The sequence below is a fragment of the Podarcis muralis genome, chromosome 3 (assembly GCF_964188315.1).
Source record: "Podarcis muralis chromosome 3, rPodMur119.hap1.1, whole genome shotgun sequence".
Lineage (NCBI taxonomy): Eukaryota > Metazoa > Chordata > Lepidosauria > Squamata > Lacertidae > Podarcis > Podarcis muralis.
The window spans coordinates 56,236,331-56,249,536 of NC_135657.1; the positions used below are offsets into that span (position 1 = coordinate 56,236,331).

Consider the following 13,206-nt stretch of genomic DNA (forward strand, 5'->3'; position numbering starts at 1 on the left):
CCCGCAGTTTCAAAAGCAGCATCTGGTAACTGCTGTTTGAAGTCGAAAAGCCCATTTGGGTTTGTGAAACAAATTTTACACTTCTTTAGATCCTAGTCCATATACGTTGAGATTACAATGTACTGGTGTAACTTGCAGGCTAAGGCACTTTCTGATAGGTGGTGTCGTATTGCTATTTATATTTTATGAATTTCTATACTCCTTTATATCAAGAGCTCCCAGGAAGATCTTCAAAGCACATAACAGCTAAGGCACAGATTGAGAATGAAGTGGACCCTACTCACCGTTCCCACCAGTGGATAAATGAAACCAGCTCCAATACTGGCTCTCACATCACTAATAGGCAGGATGAAGCCAGTGGGGACACCTTTCTTCTCAGGCATGTGAGAGAGGGACAGGTGAGTTTTTGCCATACAAATTGGGAGATTTCCAAATCCCTGACAAATGACAAATGGAAAGGACAGATTACTGTCAAGTTTGTATGTACGCTGTAATGAAGGAACAACACTCCTTCCAAGATCCTGTGCCAAAATAACATTCTTCAATGAATATAGCTAAATTCTATGACTAGTAAAAATTAATGGAGTGTACAAAAAGAACTTGGGCCCATGCATAGTTTTTTGTGGCCCAATGAATGTGTATGCACATGCTGCATCACACATGCTTTTCATGCTTGTGAACTGTATGAACTGGATCTCTTGTACCCAGAACATTAGAAGCCCTCACTACAAACTAGATAGTTCTCATTCATCTTCCAAAAATATATACGCAATTTATAAAACAGCGGGGAGTGACCCCTACAATATATCCCACAGCATACACCTTTATTGTTTTTACCTGCTGAGTATAACGATTTATCTGAGATTGTGCTGTAGGAGACAGCTCTATATCCTCTGCTCCATAGATTTTCTGTGCTATCATCCTTATTTTTTCAACAATGGGAAGCTGTGGAAACAAAAAGGATGACAGAATGTTAACGCACATTGCCAAGAGTCTTAAGACACTCTCCTGATAATTATTTCAAGATAATTATTTCAACATTTTATATTGCCCAAGAAAATGTACATAATTCAATGCTAATACAGTGGTACCCCGCAAGACGAACGCCTCGCAAGACGGAAAACCCGCTAGACGAAAGGGTTTTCCGTTTTGGAGGCGCTTCGCAAGACGAAGTTCCCTATGGGCTTGCTTCGCAAGACGAAAGCCCATAGGGAAATCTCCGGGACAGCGGGGAAGCGCCTCCGCTGTCGCCCGCCAGCATTTTAAAAAGCCCCGGGACAGCGGGGGACTTCTCCGCTGTCCGGGGCGATCTTAAAATGCTGGCGTGCGGGAGCAAAGCCTCCGCTGTCGCCCGCCAGCATTTTAAAAAGCCCCGGGACAGCGGGGGACTTCTCCGCTGTCGGGGCGATCTTAAAATGCTGGCGGGCGGGAGCGAAGCCTCCGCTGTCGCCCGCCAGCATTTTAAAAAGCCCCGGGACAGCGGGGGACTTCTCCGCTGTTCCGGGGCAATTTAAAAGCCCCGGACCATGCCCCGATGCCGGGCGGTGGGGCGGGAACGCCTCCCCCCGCCGCCCGCCATCAGGACCATGCCCCGATGCCGGTGGACGGGCGGGAACGCCTCCCCCCGCCGCCCGCCATCGGGACCATGTCCCGATGCCGGGGGCGGGGCCGCGAAGCCTGGGCGTGCTGATCTCGGCGCGCCCAGGCTTCAGGATGCCGGCATCTCTCCGCAAGCAGCGGCAGCGCTGCCGCTTTTTGCGGAGAGGTCCGCGAAGCCTGGGCGCGCTGATCTCGGCGCGCCCAGGCTTCAGCATGCCGGCATCTCTCCGCAAGCAGCGGCAGCGCTGCCGCTTTTTGCGGAGAGGTCCGCGAAGCCTGGGCGCGCTGATCTCGGTGCGCCCAGGCTTCAGGATGCCAGCATCTCTCCGCAAGCAGCGGCAGCGCTGCCGCTTTTTGCGGAGAGGTCCGCGAAGCCTGGGCGCGCTGATCTCGGCGCGCCCAGGCTTCAGCATGCCGGCATCTCTCCGCAAGCAGCGGCAGCGCTGCCGCTTTTTGCGGAGAGGTCCGCGAAGCCTGGGCGCGCTGATCTCGGCGCGCCCAGGCTTCAGCATGCCGGCATCTCTCCGCAAGCAGCGGCAGCGCTGCCGCTTTTTGCGGAGAGGTCCGCGAAGCCTGGGCGCGCTGATCTCGGCGCGCCCAGGCTTCAGCATGCCGGCATCTCTCCGCAAGCAGCGGCAGCGCTGCCGCTTTTTGCGGAGAGGTCTGCGAAGCCTGGGCACGCTGATCTCGGCGCGCCCAGGGTTGGCATGCCGGCAACTCTCCGCAAGCAGCGGCAGCGCTGCCGCTGCTTGCGGAGAGGTCCGCGAAGCCTGGGCGGACAGCTTTTGAAGGCAGGGGGGGAGCAAAGACTTTCGCCCCCCGCCGGCCTTCAGAAGAGGTCCTGGACCTCTTCTGAAGGCCAGCGGGGGGCAAAAGTCTTTGCTCCCCCCTGCCTGCCTTCCCGGGAGAGCGGAGAAACGCAGCGCGTCCCGGAGGGCTTTTGAATGCAGGATGAGAACAGAGATCCTAGCGCAGCGGCAGTGGCAGCAGGACCCCCCATTAACTAAAGTGGTACCTCAGGTTAAGAACGGACCTCCGGAACAAATTAAGTTCGTAACCAGAGTAACCACTGTACTCCAGAAAATCATTTTCTAATGATCCCTAGCACTGAATTTGCCTTTTCCCCCACAGCTGCTGCACACTGGGGTGACATCTTCATCAAACTACAATCCCAAGGTCTCATCCCAGGTCAGTCTCCACCAGTTCAAACCCCTTAAGAATATATGTGAATTTAAGTCTTATTGCCCTGGCATGCATAACTTTACACTGAATTGCATTTGCCATTTTGTCCACCAATTCATTGGGTTTGGAGAGGTTCTTCTAGAACTCTTCACAGTCTCTTGTTGTTTTAATGACCCTGAACAATGTAGGACCATCAACAAACTTGGTCACCTCACTCACCCCTAACTCTAGATTGTTTATGAACAAGTGAAAAACTTCACCTCTGCTCTTTCTTCTTATGGTTCATCTTTAAAATGGACTTGGGACAGGACTAAAGAGAGGACTGTCCTCCGCTTATAATGTTGCCTGTAAGGCCTTCTTAGCTAGACTGGCTTACAACAGCTGTGCTTAAGCAAGTGTAAGGTAATTTTAACTCATATATATTTAACTATATATAGTATTTTATTATATAGGTACTTCCTTTTTATTGCAAGTTTGTCAACCACTTTGAAATGAACTGGGATAGAAATGAGAATAAATGCCCACCCCCATAGGAAAAGAGGATAAAAGGATGAATGAAAAATCGGAACACAGGTACGAGTTAACACAAGCAAGGCTCCTCTTTCCCCGCCCCCTGGCCACGTAACAGCAGTTACCTCAGCTACATTTCATTTTGTGATTAAGGAGACACTATAGTGAAAGCCTGATCCTCATAGCAGAGGGGATTTTACAGCAGGATGCCTTTGAAATCAATAGTGCATTGATCAAACTGTGACCAGCTCATGCTGCACAAGCTTTGATTGCTGCACTTATGCCTGTAAAGCACTTACAGGATCCCTTCGATTAAAAGTACCAAAGAAACATAATGCTTCATTGCTTTCCTGTAAAATGACAGGGCTTAACCTGATCATTATCCAATTTGAGAAGAAACCTCATTATCACATTGCTTTTCAACAGAGAAATTCCCATTCCCTCCTCAAACATGCATTCGAATAAAAACCACAAAATTGCTTAAAGAAATACCCGTGGAGGCATCAGATAATTTCCCCCTCTTTGCGTTCATTTTCCATTCACATCCTATCCTCTCCGTTTATCTTTACCTGCTGTGTGTCACTATGCTGGCAAGGCCTGTCAGCATAGTGACAGGGTATGGATTGGATGACGAGGGTAATGGATTGACCATTGTCATCATTGCTGCCAGTGAGGAATTTCCCCCAAACCAAATGCCAGCTTCAGAAGAGGAATTTTCTCAGGAGAAGAGCAGGGAAAGGGTTAAATTCTTCCCCTACTCCTGCTCTGATACCATTAGGGAACACACAAGTCTAGCAGATGCAATTTGCTCTGAAGCAAAGATTCACTTAACTTCTTATGTTTTTTGGTCCTAAGAGGAGGAGGATAATTAAACTCACTCAGAAATATTTTTCTTTTCTTTTGTGAACTTGAAATTGTGTCCCTTGGAAGATTTGTCACTTTCAAGTATGCTGAAAGATGCAAGGTTTGATAATATTCTTTAAATTGATCCTTTTAAATCCAATAACTTCATCTATTATTTTTTTTAGGGCTGAGCAAAATGTTTGGAAGTAAACACTTTGGGCTCTAAGAGGGACCTTTGGGGAGCCCAAAATGTTTCACAGAAATAGACCTTTTGCACACTGGCTTAACTACCCTAATTGTGGGTAGCTCTCACTTTAGCACTTTTGTTTGTTTCTTTGGGGGTGAAGGAGTTAAAAATCAGTTTCCCTAGAAATTATGAGGTTGTCTTGTAGTCAAATCTAACACATCAAATGACAACACTGTAATGGGCAATTTTTTAAACAAACAAAATCATGCTGAAGCAGCAAGTAATTGGGTTCAGGAAGGAACCAAAAGTGAAAAGGCTTATTTTACTGAACAAAAATATTTGTAAAATGTGTCCCCTATTTCATCTCAGCCTCTGTAATACATATCTTTTAAGAAACTGCTCCTAATACTTAACCCTATGTCTGCTTGAAGATCTTAAGCTATTTTATTGATAATAATCTTATTTCAATGCTTTTGTGTTGAAAATAAGCAATTGATGTCATTTTAAGTACTATCACCTGCATTTCTAAATAGCCGGATACAAATATGGCTCAACAAAATCTAGTTTGTGTTGTTGTTGTTGTTTAGTCGTGTCCGACTCTTCGTGACCCCATGGATCAGAGCACGCCAGGCACTTCTGTCCTCCACTGCCTCCCGCAGTTTGATCACACTCATGCTGGAAGCTTCAAGAACACCATCCAACCATCTCATCCTCTGTCGTCCCCTTCTCCTTGTGCCCTCCATCTTTCCCAACATCAGGGTCTTTTCCAGGGAGTCTTCTCTTCTCATGAGGTGGCCAAAGTATGGGAGCCTCAGCTTCACGATCTGTCCTTCCAGTGAGCACTCAGGGCTGATTTCCTTCAGAATGGAGAGGTTTGATCTTCTTGCAGTCCATGGGACTCTCAAGAGTCTCCTCCAGCACCATAATTCAAAAGCATCAATTCTTCGGCGATCAGCCTTCTTTATGGCAATCATCCTTCTAGTTCATGAGTTACCAATAAAGATCTTACTAGCATCCCCATATAAAGGCCTACAGACAGTGGTGATATATATGAAGTTAAGCCACTGGAGAATCACAGTGCCTGTTGTGGCTGCAGAGACCAGTCACTCGTAACTGCTGCCTCCCATGTTGTTTTTTGCTGCATGAGCAGCACCAAAGTGCCCACGCCTGGGCAGTGTGTTTGGAGGTCCTGGACTGCCCTTACAAATCTAACTTGTAAATATAAAATCTGTCAGTGGAGACTACAACAAGCCATGAGTAGCACAAATAAAACCAGCTCAGGGAATCAACTAGAACTGGCATTTGTAAGCTTTGTTCTTTACATGGTAACTATAGGAAATGGGCTTAATGAAATCCATGCCTCAAGACATTTTTTGAATCACAAGTTACGTGCTTATTGTGGTTAAACTGGATAGGCTGGTGTCACATGCTGGATTTCAGGCGTTTTCATGGATGCCATCAAGTACAGTACAATATAATGAATGTCTGAGATAATACCTCATGAATAGCTTGGATATAAATCCTGGCAACCTGGACCCAAGGAGAGTATTCCAGCTGGCAGAGTTTGCCATCATAAAATTGTGACTCTTGTTACAATACCTCCATGTCAGCTGTCATTGCGAATGAAGGGGAAGAAATGCAAAACATCCTCATTAATGTAACTTTTGATTGCACTCTGGATACAGCCAAGAACGAAAAGTTGTAAGGAAAGAAAACATTCCACTGTCTTTTCTCAGAAAGCTCCTACTTGTAGTTCAGAGTTCCTTGCTGCTCTACTGTCTACTTTGCAAAACTTTAAAATATATATATATATATATGAGAAATTTGCCGAAATCTTCCTGATAAAAGTAGTCACATAAGGGTGATGAGGCTTAAATTATATTTGATTTCAATCTCTACGATAACATATTTAGAGCAGAGAAAGTTAACAAATAAAAAAAATATCTGAATGGGCGATGGACAACTCAACTCAGCTACAGGTGAGATACAGGTCCAAAATCACATTATATAGCCCTAATAGCCCTACCAATTTTTAAACCATCTTTGGCAATAACTTTAATCGACTTTAGGATACTAAAATACATGTCAATGCAGAAAACAAATCTATAAAGGATTAAGGAATACTGCTTCTTCTGCTGCAAATAAAGCCTAGGGGCTGCCAGCTGGTAGAAATGGCAGTAGGACTGAAGGATCTCCACCCACAAATATAGAAGGCATTTGGGTCAAGGGATCACTAGCCACAGGCAGTACAGAATATGACCTTAAACCCCAGGGACTCATGGTGCCAGATTCACAACTGGAACTGTCAGAAATAGGAGGAACTGAACTTAAGCAAGCTTATATACACTATGGATGAAGCCGGGAACTCCGGTCCCTTCTGTTGGGTATCAATGAAGATACATCTAAATTAGAAAAACATTAGCTCCAAACCCATGGTGATCAGTGACAACATTATGGTCAAGTTCAAATGACAGGGCTTGCTAAACCTCTGTAAGGAATATAAATCACAGAAAGGCAAACAACCCTCTGCTGCAGTTGGAGTTGCATGGATGACTGCAGCTATGTGGTTTCAAACAAATGCCACTTTGAGAGAAGATCTTGCAAAATCTGAATCAGATAGGACTGAAGAAGTGCAAAACATCTTAAAGCTCAAGTCGCTGATGCTAGCATGCTTCAGGTATGCACTACAGTGGTACCTCGGGTTACAGACGCTTCAGGTTACAGACTCCGCTAACCCAGAAATAGTACCTCAGGTTTGCTTCAGGATGAGAACAGAAATCGTCCTCTGGCAGCACGGCGGCAGCAGCAGGCCCCATTAGCTAAAGTGGTGCTTCAGGTTAAGAACAGTTTCCGGTTAAGAACGGACCTCCAGAACGAATTAAGTTCTCAACCCGAGGTACCACTGTACTGAAAAATGGGCCAAATTACGCCACGTTTGCCAAGCTTATAAACAGTGAAAGGTTATAAGCCTCAGCTAAACAAGTGCCTGTCCAACAAGGATTAGTTAAAGAACTGACTCTTAAAAGTCAGCTCTGTGGCACCAGCTACTGACTGTAAACAGCATGAGCGACAAATTAAATAACGTGAACAGAACAGGCAGTCAGATCAGTACAAATTGCTAGCATCACTCAAGACCAATTCATTTAAAACAAAACAAAATGTTACTGAACATATGACCTAGTAATTGGAGTCAGACTGTGCTGATAAAAATTGGCCTTATATTTAATGTCCACATAAATACATTTTGCAGTTTGTTTTTAAAGAGATGGTGAGCACCACCAGTTTTAAAACAAAACTATAAATTATCAAGTCCCAACACAACAAAAACTTTTCATAATGCCCCCTACCTCTATGCTGCTTGGAGACTATGATATTTTACAATCTTTGCCCATTAGAAAAAGTTTACATGCACTTTGAGTTAAATTCAAATATTTAAGCATCCAAACATCTTGTTTCTTTCAATTAGGCCGGCAGGACATTTCTGCATGGAATCATTATTGTTGTTTATTATTATTTTATTAAATTTGTATACTGCCTTTCATTCAAAAATCTCAGGCAGCTCACAACATAAAAATACAAAAATAAAAACACAAACTACATTTTTTAAGAACAAGATCAAGAACAAAACAAACCAATAACCCCACACACCCTCACACAAACACATTTTAAACGACATAGAATATTAATCAACCAAAGGTCTGGTTGAAGAGAAACATGCTACAAAACTGTTCTTCATTTGGCCTTAAGCCAAAGAATTTGGAAGTGAGGTTATGATGTGTACCTTCAGCAAATGTAACCAGTTGGGCACAATTTACATCTAAAAAAATGTAAAACAAAACTTACCCTTTCTATTACAAACAGAATTCTCTGTCCATTGTGAATATGAACCTTTACAGTATTTACCTCATGTTACAATGTTTTATACTCAGCCTTCCCTCAGAAGCCCACCGCAGCTGTGGACCAGAAAAAGGCATTTTCTGTACAAAGCTGACCCAAAGGCAGCAGCAGCATGTGTGAATGTGCCCAGTGACTGAAAACTGTGAGACGCTGTACAGCTACAACAGTTTATAAATTCTGGATTAAGGCTTTAGACTCTTCTGCAAGCGTAAAAGGAGTGTTTTAGTGAAACAGAACCAGGCTGGCAAGAGTGCTTTTCAGCAGTGGCAGAGCTAACTGCTCCGGCACCTGGAGCGGCGACGGGGATGCGCATCCGGGGTGTGGGTGTGTGCGCTGCCCATGGTGAGCGTCCCGGGGTGGTGGCAATGTCACCCCCCTCAGGATGACACCCAGGGTGGTCCGCACCCACCTTGCTCCACCTCTGCTTTTTGGCTCCCCTTTTTATCACCCTGTGAGCTTTCAAGCCCACAACAGCCACAGAGATGAACACAAAGATATAGCAGCCATATTTCATAACTGGAATAAGCATTGACTTCATGTTGGGTGGACCTGGTCCAAGTCACTTGCGAGACTTCCATGACTATACAAATCCACTGTCTACTTTGCTATAGTAAATGTGTGTTTTAAAACCAAACATTTATTATGATTCAGTACATTGTATCCTGAAATCAATTGGGGTAACTAAAAAACAACAACAAACAAACCAAAAAATGTTATGCAAAACTGTCAGTCTTTCACATGACACTTCTTGAAAGATCCTGCAGCATTCAGTTCAGTTGGACCTAATTTGAACCTGGGTAAAGGTAAAGGTACCCCTGCCCGTTCGGGCCAGTCTTGACAGACTCTAGGGTTGTGCGCCCATCTCACTCAAGAGGCCGGGGGCCAGCGCTGTCCGGAGACACTTCCGGGTCACGTGGCCAGCGTGACATCGCTGCTCTGGCGAGCCAGAGCCGCACACGGAAATGCCGTTTACCTTCCCGCCAGTAAGCGGTCCCTATTTATCTACTTGCACCCGGGGCTGCTTTCGAACTGCTAGGTTGGCAGGCGCTGGGACCGAGCAACGGGAGCGCACCCCGCCGCGGGGATTCGAACCGCCGACCTTTCGATCGACAAGCCCTAGGCGCTGAGGCTTTTACCCACAGCGCCACCCGCGTCCTGGGTATAGTGGTGCTTAAATCTTACATTGACCACATGGCACAGCTCCCTTCAGATTCATGGTGAAAATGGAACACATGCATCCTGACCATCGGGATCAGGTGTGCTTCAGCCCAGAGGTGGAAAGCGATTCAGCCAGCCGTGCCCTGTTCTCCCTCTCCCAGACTCTTTACACAGGTGATGGTGTTGTGAATGAAATTAATGAAAGCTTTGCAGTCCGGGATGTTTATATCCTATAGTGAGTGGATGGGTATCCTAAAAAGAAAAGTACCTGCCCTGCCTGGGACATTTTGTGAGGTCCAGATTATGTGATACTATCAGACTGGAAGCCCAGGAGAAATATGATATCTACATGCAATGCAGAATTTACTATGGTGATAGGTAACAGCTGTACACCTCAAAGGACGCAGGTATAGTATTCTCCCCGTGTAGAATGCATTCTATCTTGTTTCAAAGAGCTGCTTACATAAGAATTTGCTGTGTAACACAATGACTACTACTTATACTGTTCATCCCTACATTGGACAAAATAAAGTTGCCAGTATATGTCCAGGATGTGAGGAGTGCTAAGTATCCATTCAAAGGAGCTGGACAAATTAAACTGACAGAATATATTTTAATACACTAGGGCTGCCTAAAGAGTCCTGGAAAAGTATATCTCAATGTGGTTTGATGCAAGTTTTGTATTGTTGGAAACATGACAGAAGAATAACAGACTTTTTCATTATTAATTCCTTAATTTCGGAAACTGTGCTGTGGTTTTTAAGTGTTGTATAAATTTATTTGTAGCAAAATACCAGGGCCTTTCTTCCAGTGGAAGTGTTTTGTGAAATCTATACTACGAAACTGTCAATGTAAGCTTATATTGAACATGACACAAGGTACCATGAGGGTCAAATTACAAGCATATTTGCCTATGGCTCAGTAGCTCTGGTGCTGCTTTGAGGAACAACAGATCCCTTCCAGTTTTGCTATGAAGCACGTAGCCTGACTGAGACTAATACTTTAAGAACAGTATAACTCATGTGTTTCTTCCCATGTGTATGCAGAGTGTTGAAATATGCTCATTCAAAACTGCCAGCTGTTGGATCAATATACAGAATTTACCCCTTGATTACATCCTAAGCAACAACTTAGGATGCAAAAAGTGACAGTAAATCACTTTCATCAGTGAAGTAACAATGAAAATCATGTTGAAAAATATCAGCTGCAATTTTGTTATTTTGGGGAAAATTCACTCTGGGAGAGGTGCCTATGAAGACACGTTTATCCTTAATAATTCACCTTTAGCTAAAAGCCAGGGAAAGTTGGCGATCAGCTCACCCTGGGCTATGGGGCAATTTTATCCGGTCTCACATTCAGTCGTACCAAAGCTAAAGTTAAAGTGTGGCTCACAGTTTCACTCACAAAAAGAGGGAGGAAAGATTTTTTATTCCCAATATGTACGAAAGAGAAACCTTGCAATTTCAAATGTTACAAGACTCTGTCAGATGTTAACCCAGAGTGGCTGCTTGAATGTTGTCCCCCACCCATACATTCCTTTACATACTCATGCTTTCCCACTCCTCTTCTCACGGGTGGTGTTCAATTTTTACTCAGAGTAGACCCTCTGAAATTGATGACTAAGTTAGGTCCATACTGAATACCATTCCATGTGTACAAAGTGAATAGACATTGTTTTCAGCTACAGAAATATCTTCTGTCTCAGCTTTTATACACCATGGAGCAAGACAGAAACAAGGAACCATGGGCAGAAGCATGTGTGGGGAGCAATGTCTGAATAATGCAACTTGTGTTCAGTGTCATGTGATTAAAAAGATTTAAAATAAGCCTTCTGTTTTGTTTTTAATCTTTTAACATCATGAGGACAAATCTTTGGATTTGTTATTAGTAATATTTTCATATTCAATATATATATATATATAATAGCCTTGAGCTTAGGGATCAGTACTTCTTCATTTCTACACAGACTGGGAGAAATAATAAATAACCAAGCCCCAGCTAAATGAAGCCATCTATATCTTCCTCAAATCTATTGTGAGGAACACAGCCAAGACAAAATGCATAGTTCAAGGTGCTTTGGATTAATATGGCTTGGTGCTAAAATAGCAGCTGACTCTGCACATTTCATCTTTCATTACTTTTTCTTGTTCCGTTCCCATTACCCTTTCCTAAATCTGTTTGTAATTTCAGCCTTCTCTTTTGATTCCACAAGTTCAGTGGATGACAGAGGGCAATTCCTAAACTCAAAGCACCCTCCTTAGCTAGATGGCTGTAGGACAGAATTGGCGGCCTAATGTATGGAAGAAAATGTTCACTTAAAAGTTTAAACTGTTATGTGAATCTACACCTCCATCTGTGGCCATACGAGATTTGTTTTCATCTTCCCAACATGGAGCCACTTCCCACCCCGTGTTTGAGAACATGAAAGGAAGGGAAAATATTTAATAAAAACAAATATTAAAAGTGCCATGCTGTCACGTGGGATGGGCGGAGTGTGCGAATAAGAAAGGGACAAAGCTAGCTTTCAAACTCATCACTTTAAAAAAAAAAAAGATCAGGCAAAAAGCACATCCAGATTTTGTTTGAAAGAAACGCACATTAGGGGGTATTGTACACTTCACTGTATTTATGAATGCTTTCAAGTGCCATGCTGACAGATGTGATTCCATGGAGGGGGTGGGGAAAAAAGCAGGGTGGCCTACACTTCAGATTAATATGATTTGAAGGAGCAAAGAGGAGCAAAGAAGCTTTATTCGTCTCCCCACTGTGACTATCCATGAGCAACATCTGTAACAGGGGTAGCCAATGTTGTGCCCTCCAGATGTTGGATTACAACTCCCATCAGCCTCCACCAGCATGACCAATGGCAAGGAGTGATAGGTGTTGTAGTCCAATAACATTTGGAAGCACCATGCTGGCTATCCCTGCTCTATAAGGACCAAAACCTCAGTGCACAAGCATAAAATAACATCCTTGGGTCACAGCCAAACACGTATCTATAATTCCAGCAACGTCAGATGCTGACTTAATATCCTGATTAGTTAACTGAGATCAAGCCAGAATTCCCTGGTATGGATATCACAGGGGACTATGGCTTAATACAAGTACCAAAGCCAAAGAGAAAGGAGAATTCAGTCCATGGACCACGTGGTGAAGGATGGGCTATAAATGTCTATAAATAAATAAAACAGATAGTTGTTTCATAAAGGCCCTAGCTTGGCCACTTCGTTTTGCATAGGCTAGCCCAGGAATTCCTCTGCAGTTTGTATTCTCCCTTCATATCCATAATAATAATAATAATAATAATAATAATAATAATAATAATAATAATTTATACCCCGCCCTCCCCAGCCAGAGCCAGGGAGAATCACAGTAAAAACATAATAGGGGGGAAAGAGGGGGGTGGAAATCCAATTTAAAATACAGGTTAAAATGCAATCTAAAATGCAGCCTCATTTTAAAGTAGCCGATAAATCAAGACCATAAGGGGAGGGAAACATAAGGGTCAGAACGAGTCCAAACCAAAGGCCAGGCGGAACAGCTCTGTCTTGCGGACCCTGCGGAAAGATGTCAAGTCCCGCAGGGCCCTAGTCTCTTGTGACAGAGCTTTCCACCACGTCGGGGCCAGTGCTGAAAAGGCCCTGGCCCTAGTTGAAACCAATCTAACCTCCTTGAGGCTCGGGACCTCCAAAGTGTTGTTATTTGTGGACCTTAAGGTCCTCCGCGGGGCATACCAAGACAGGCAGTCCTGTAGGTACATGGGTCCTAGGCCGCATAGGGCTTTAAAGGTCAAAACCAGCACCTTAAACCTGATCAAAATCCTAGCATTT

The 13,206-nt window shown here is 44.1% G+C and overlaps 1 protein-coding gene across 1 annotated transcript in view; it reads right to left on the reverse strand.

Moving 5' to 3' along the window:
* Positions 1–13,206, reverse strand: part of MTHFD1L (methylenetetrahydrofolate dehydrogenase (NADP+ dependent) 1 like) — a 107,921-nt gene that overhangs the window by 25,947 nt on the left and 68,768 nt on the right. The window contains exons 25-26 of the mRNA XM_028723667.2: positions 838–945; positions 285–437 (exon numbers count right to left, since the gene is read on the reverse strand). Of these exons, the coding sequence (XP_028579500.2) occupies positions 285–437; positions 838–945 (261 nt within the window). The remainder of the gene's footprint in view (positions 1–284; positions 438–837; positions 946–13,206) is intronic.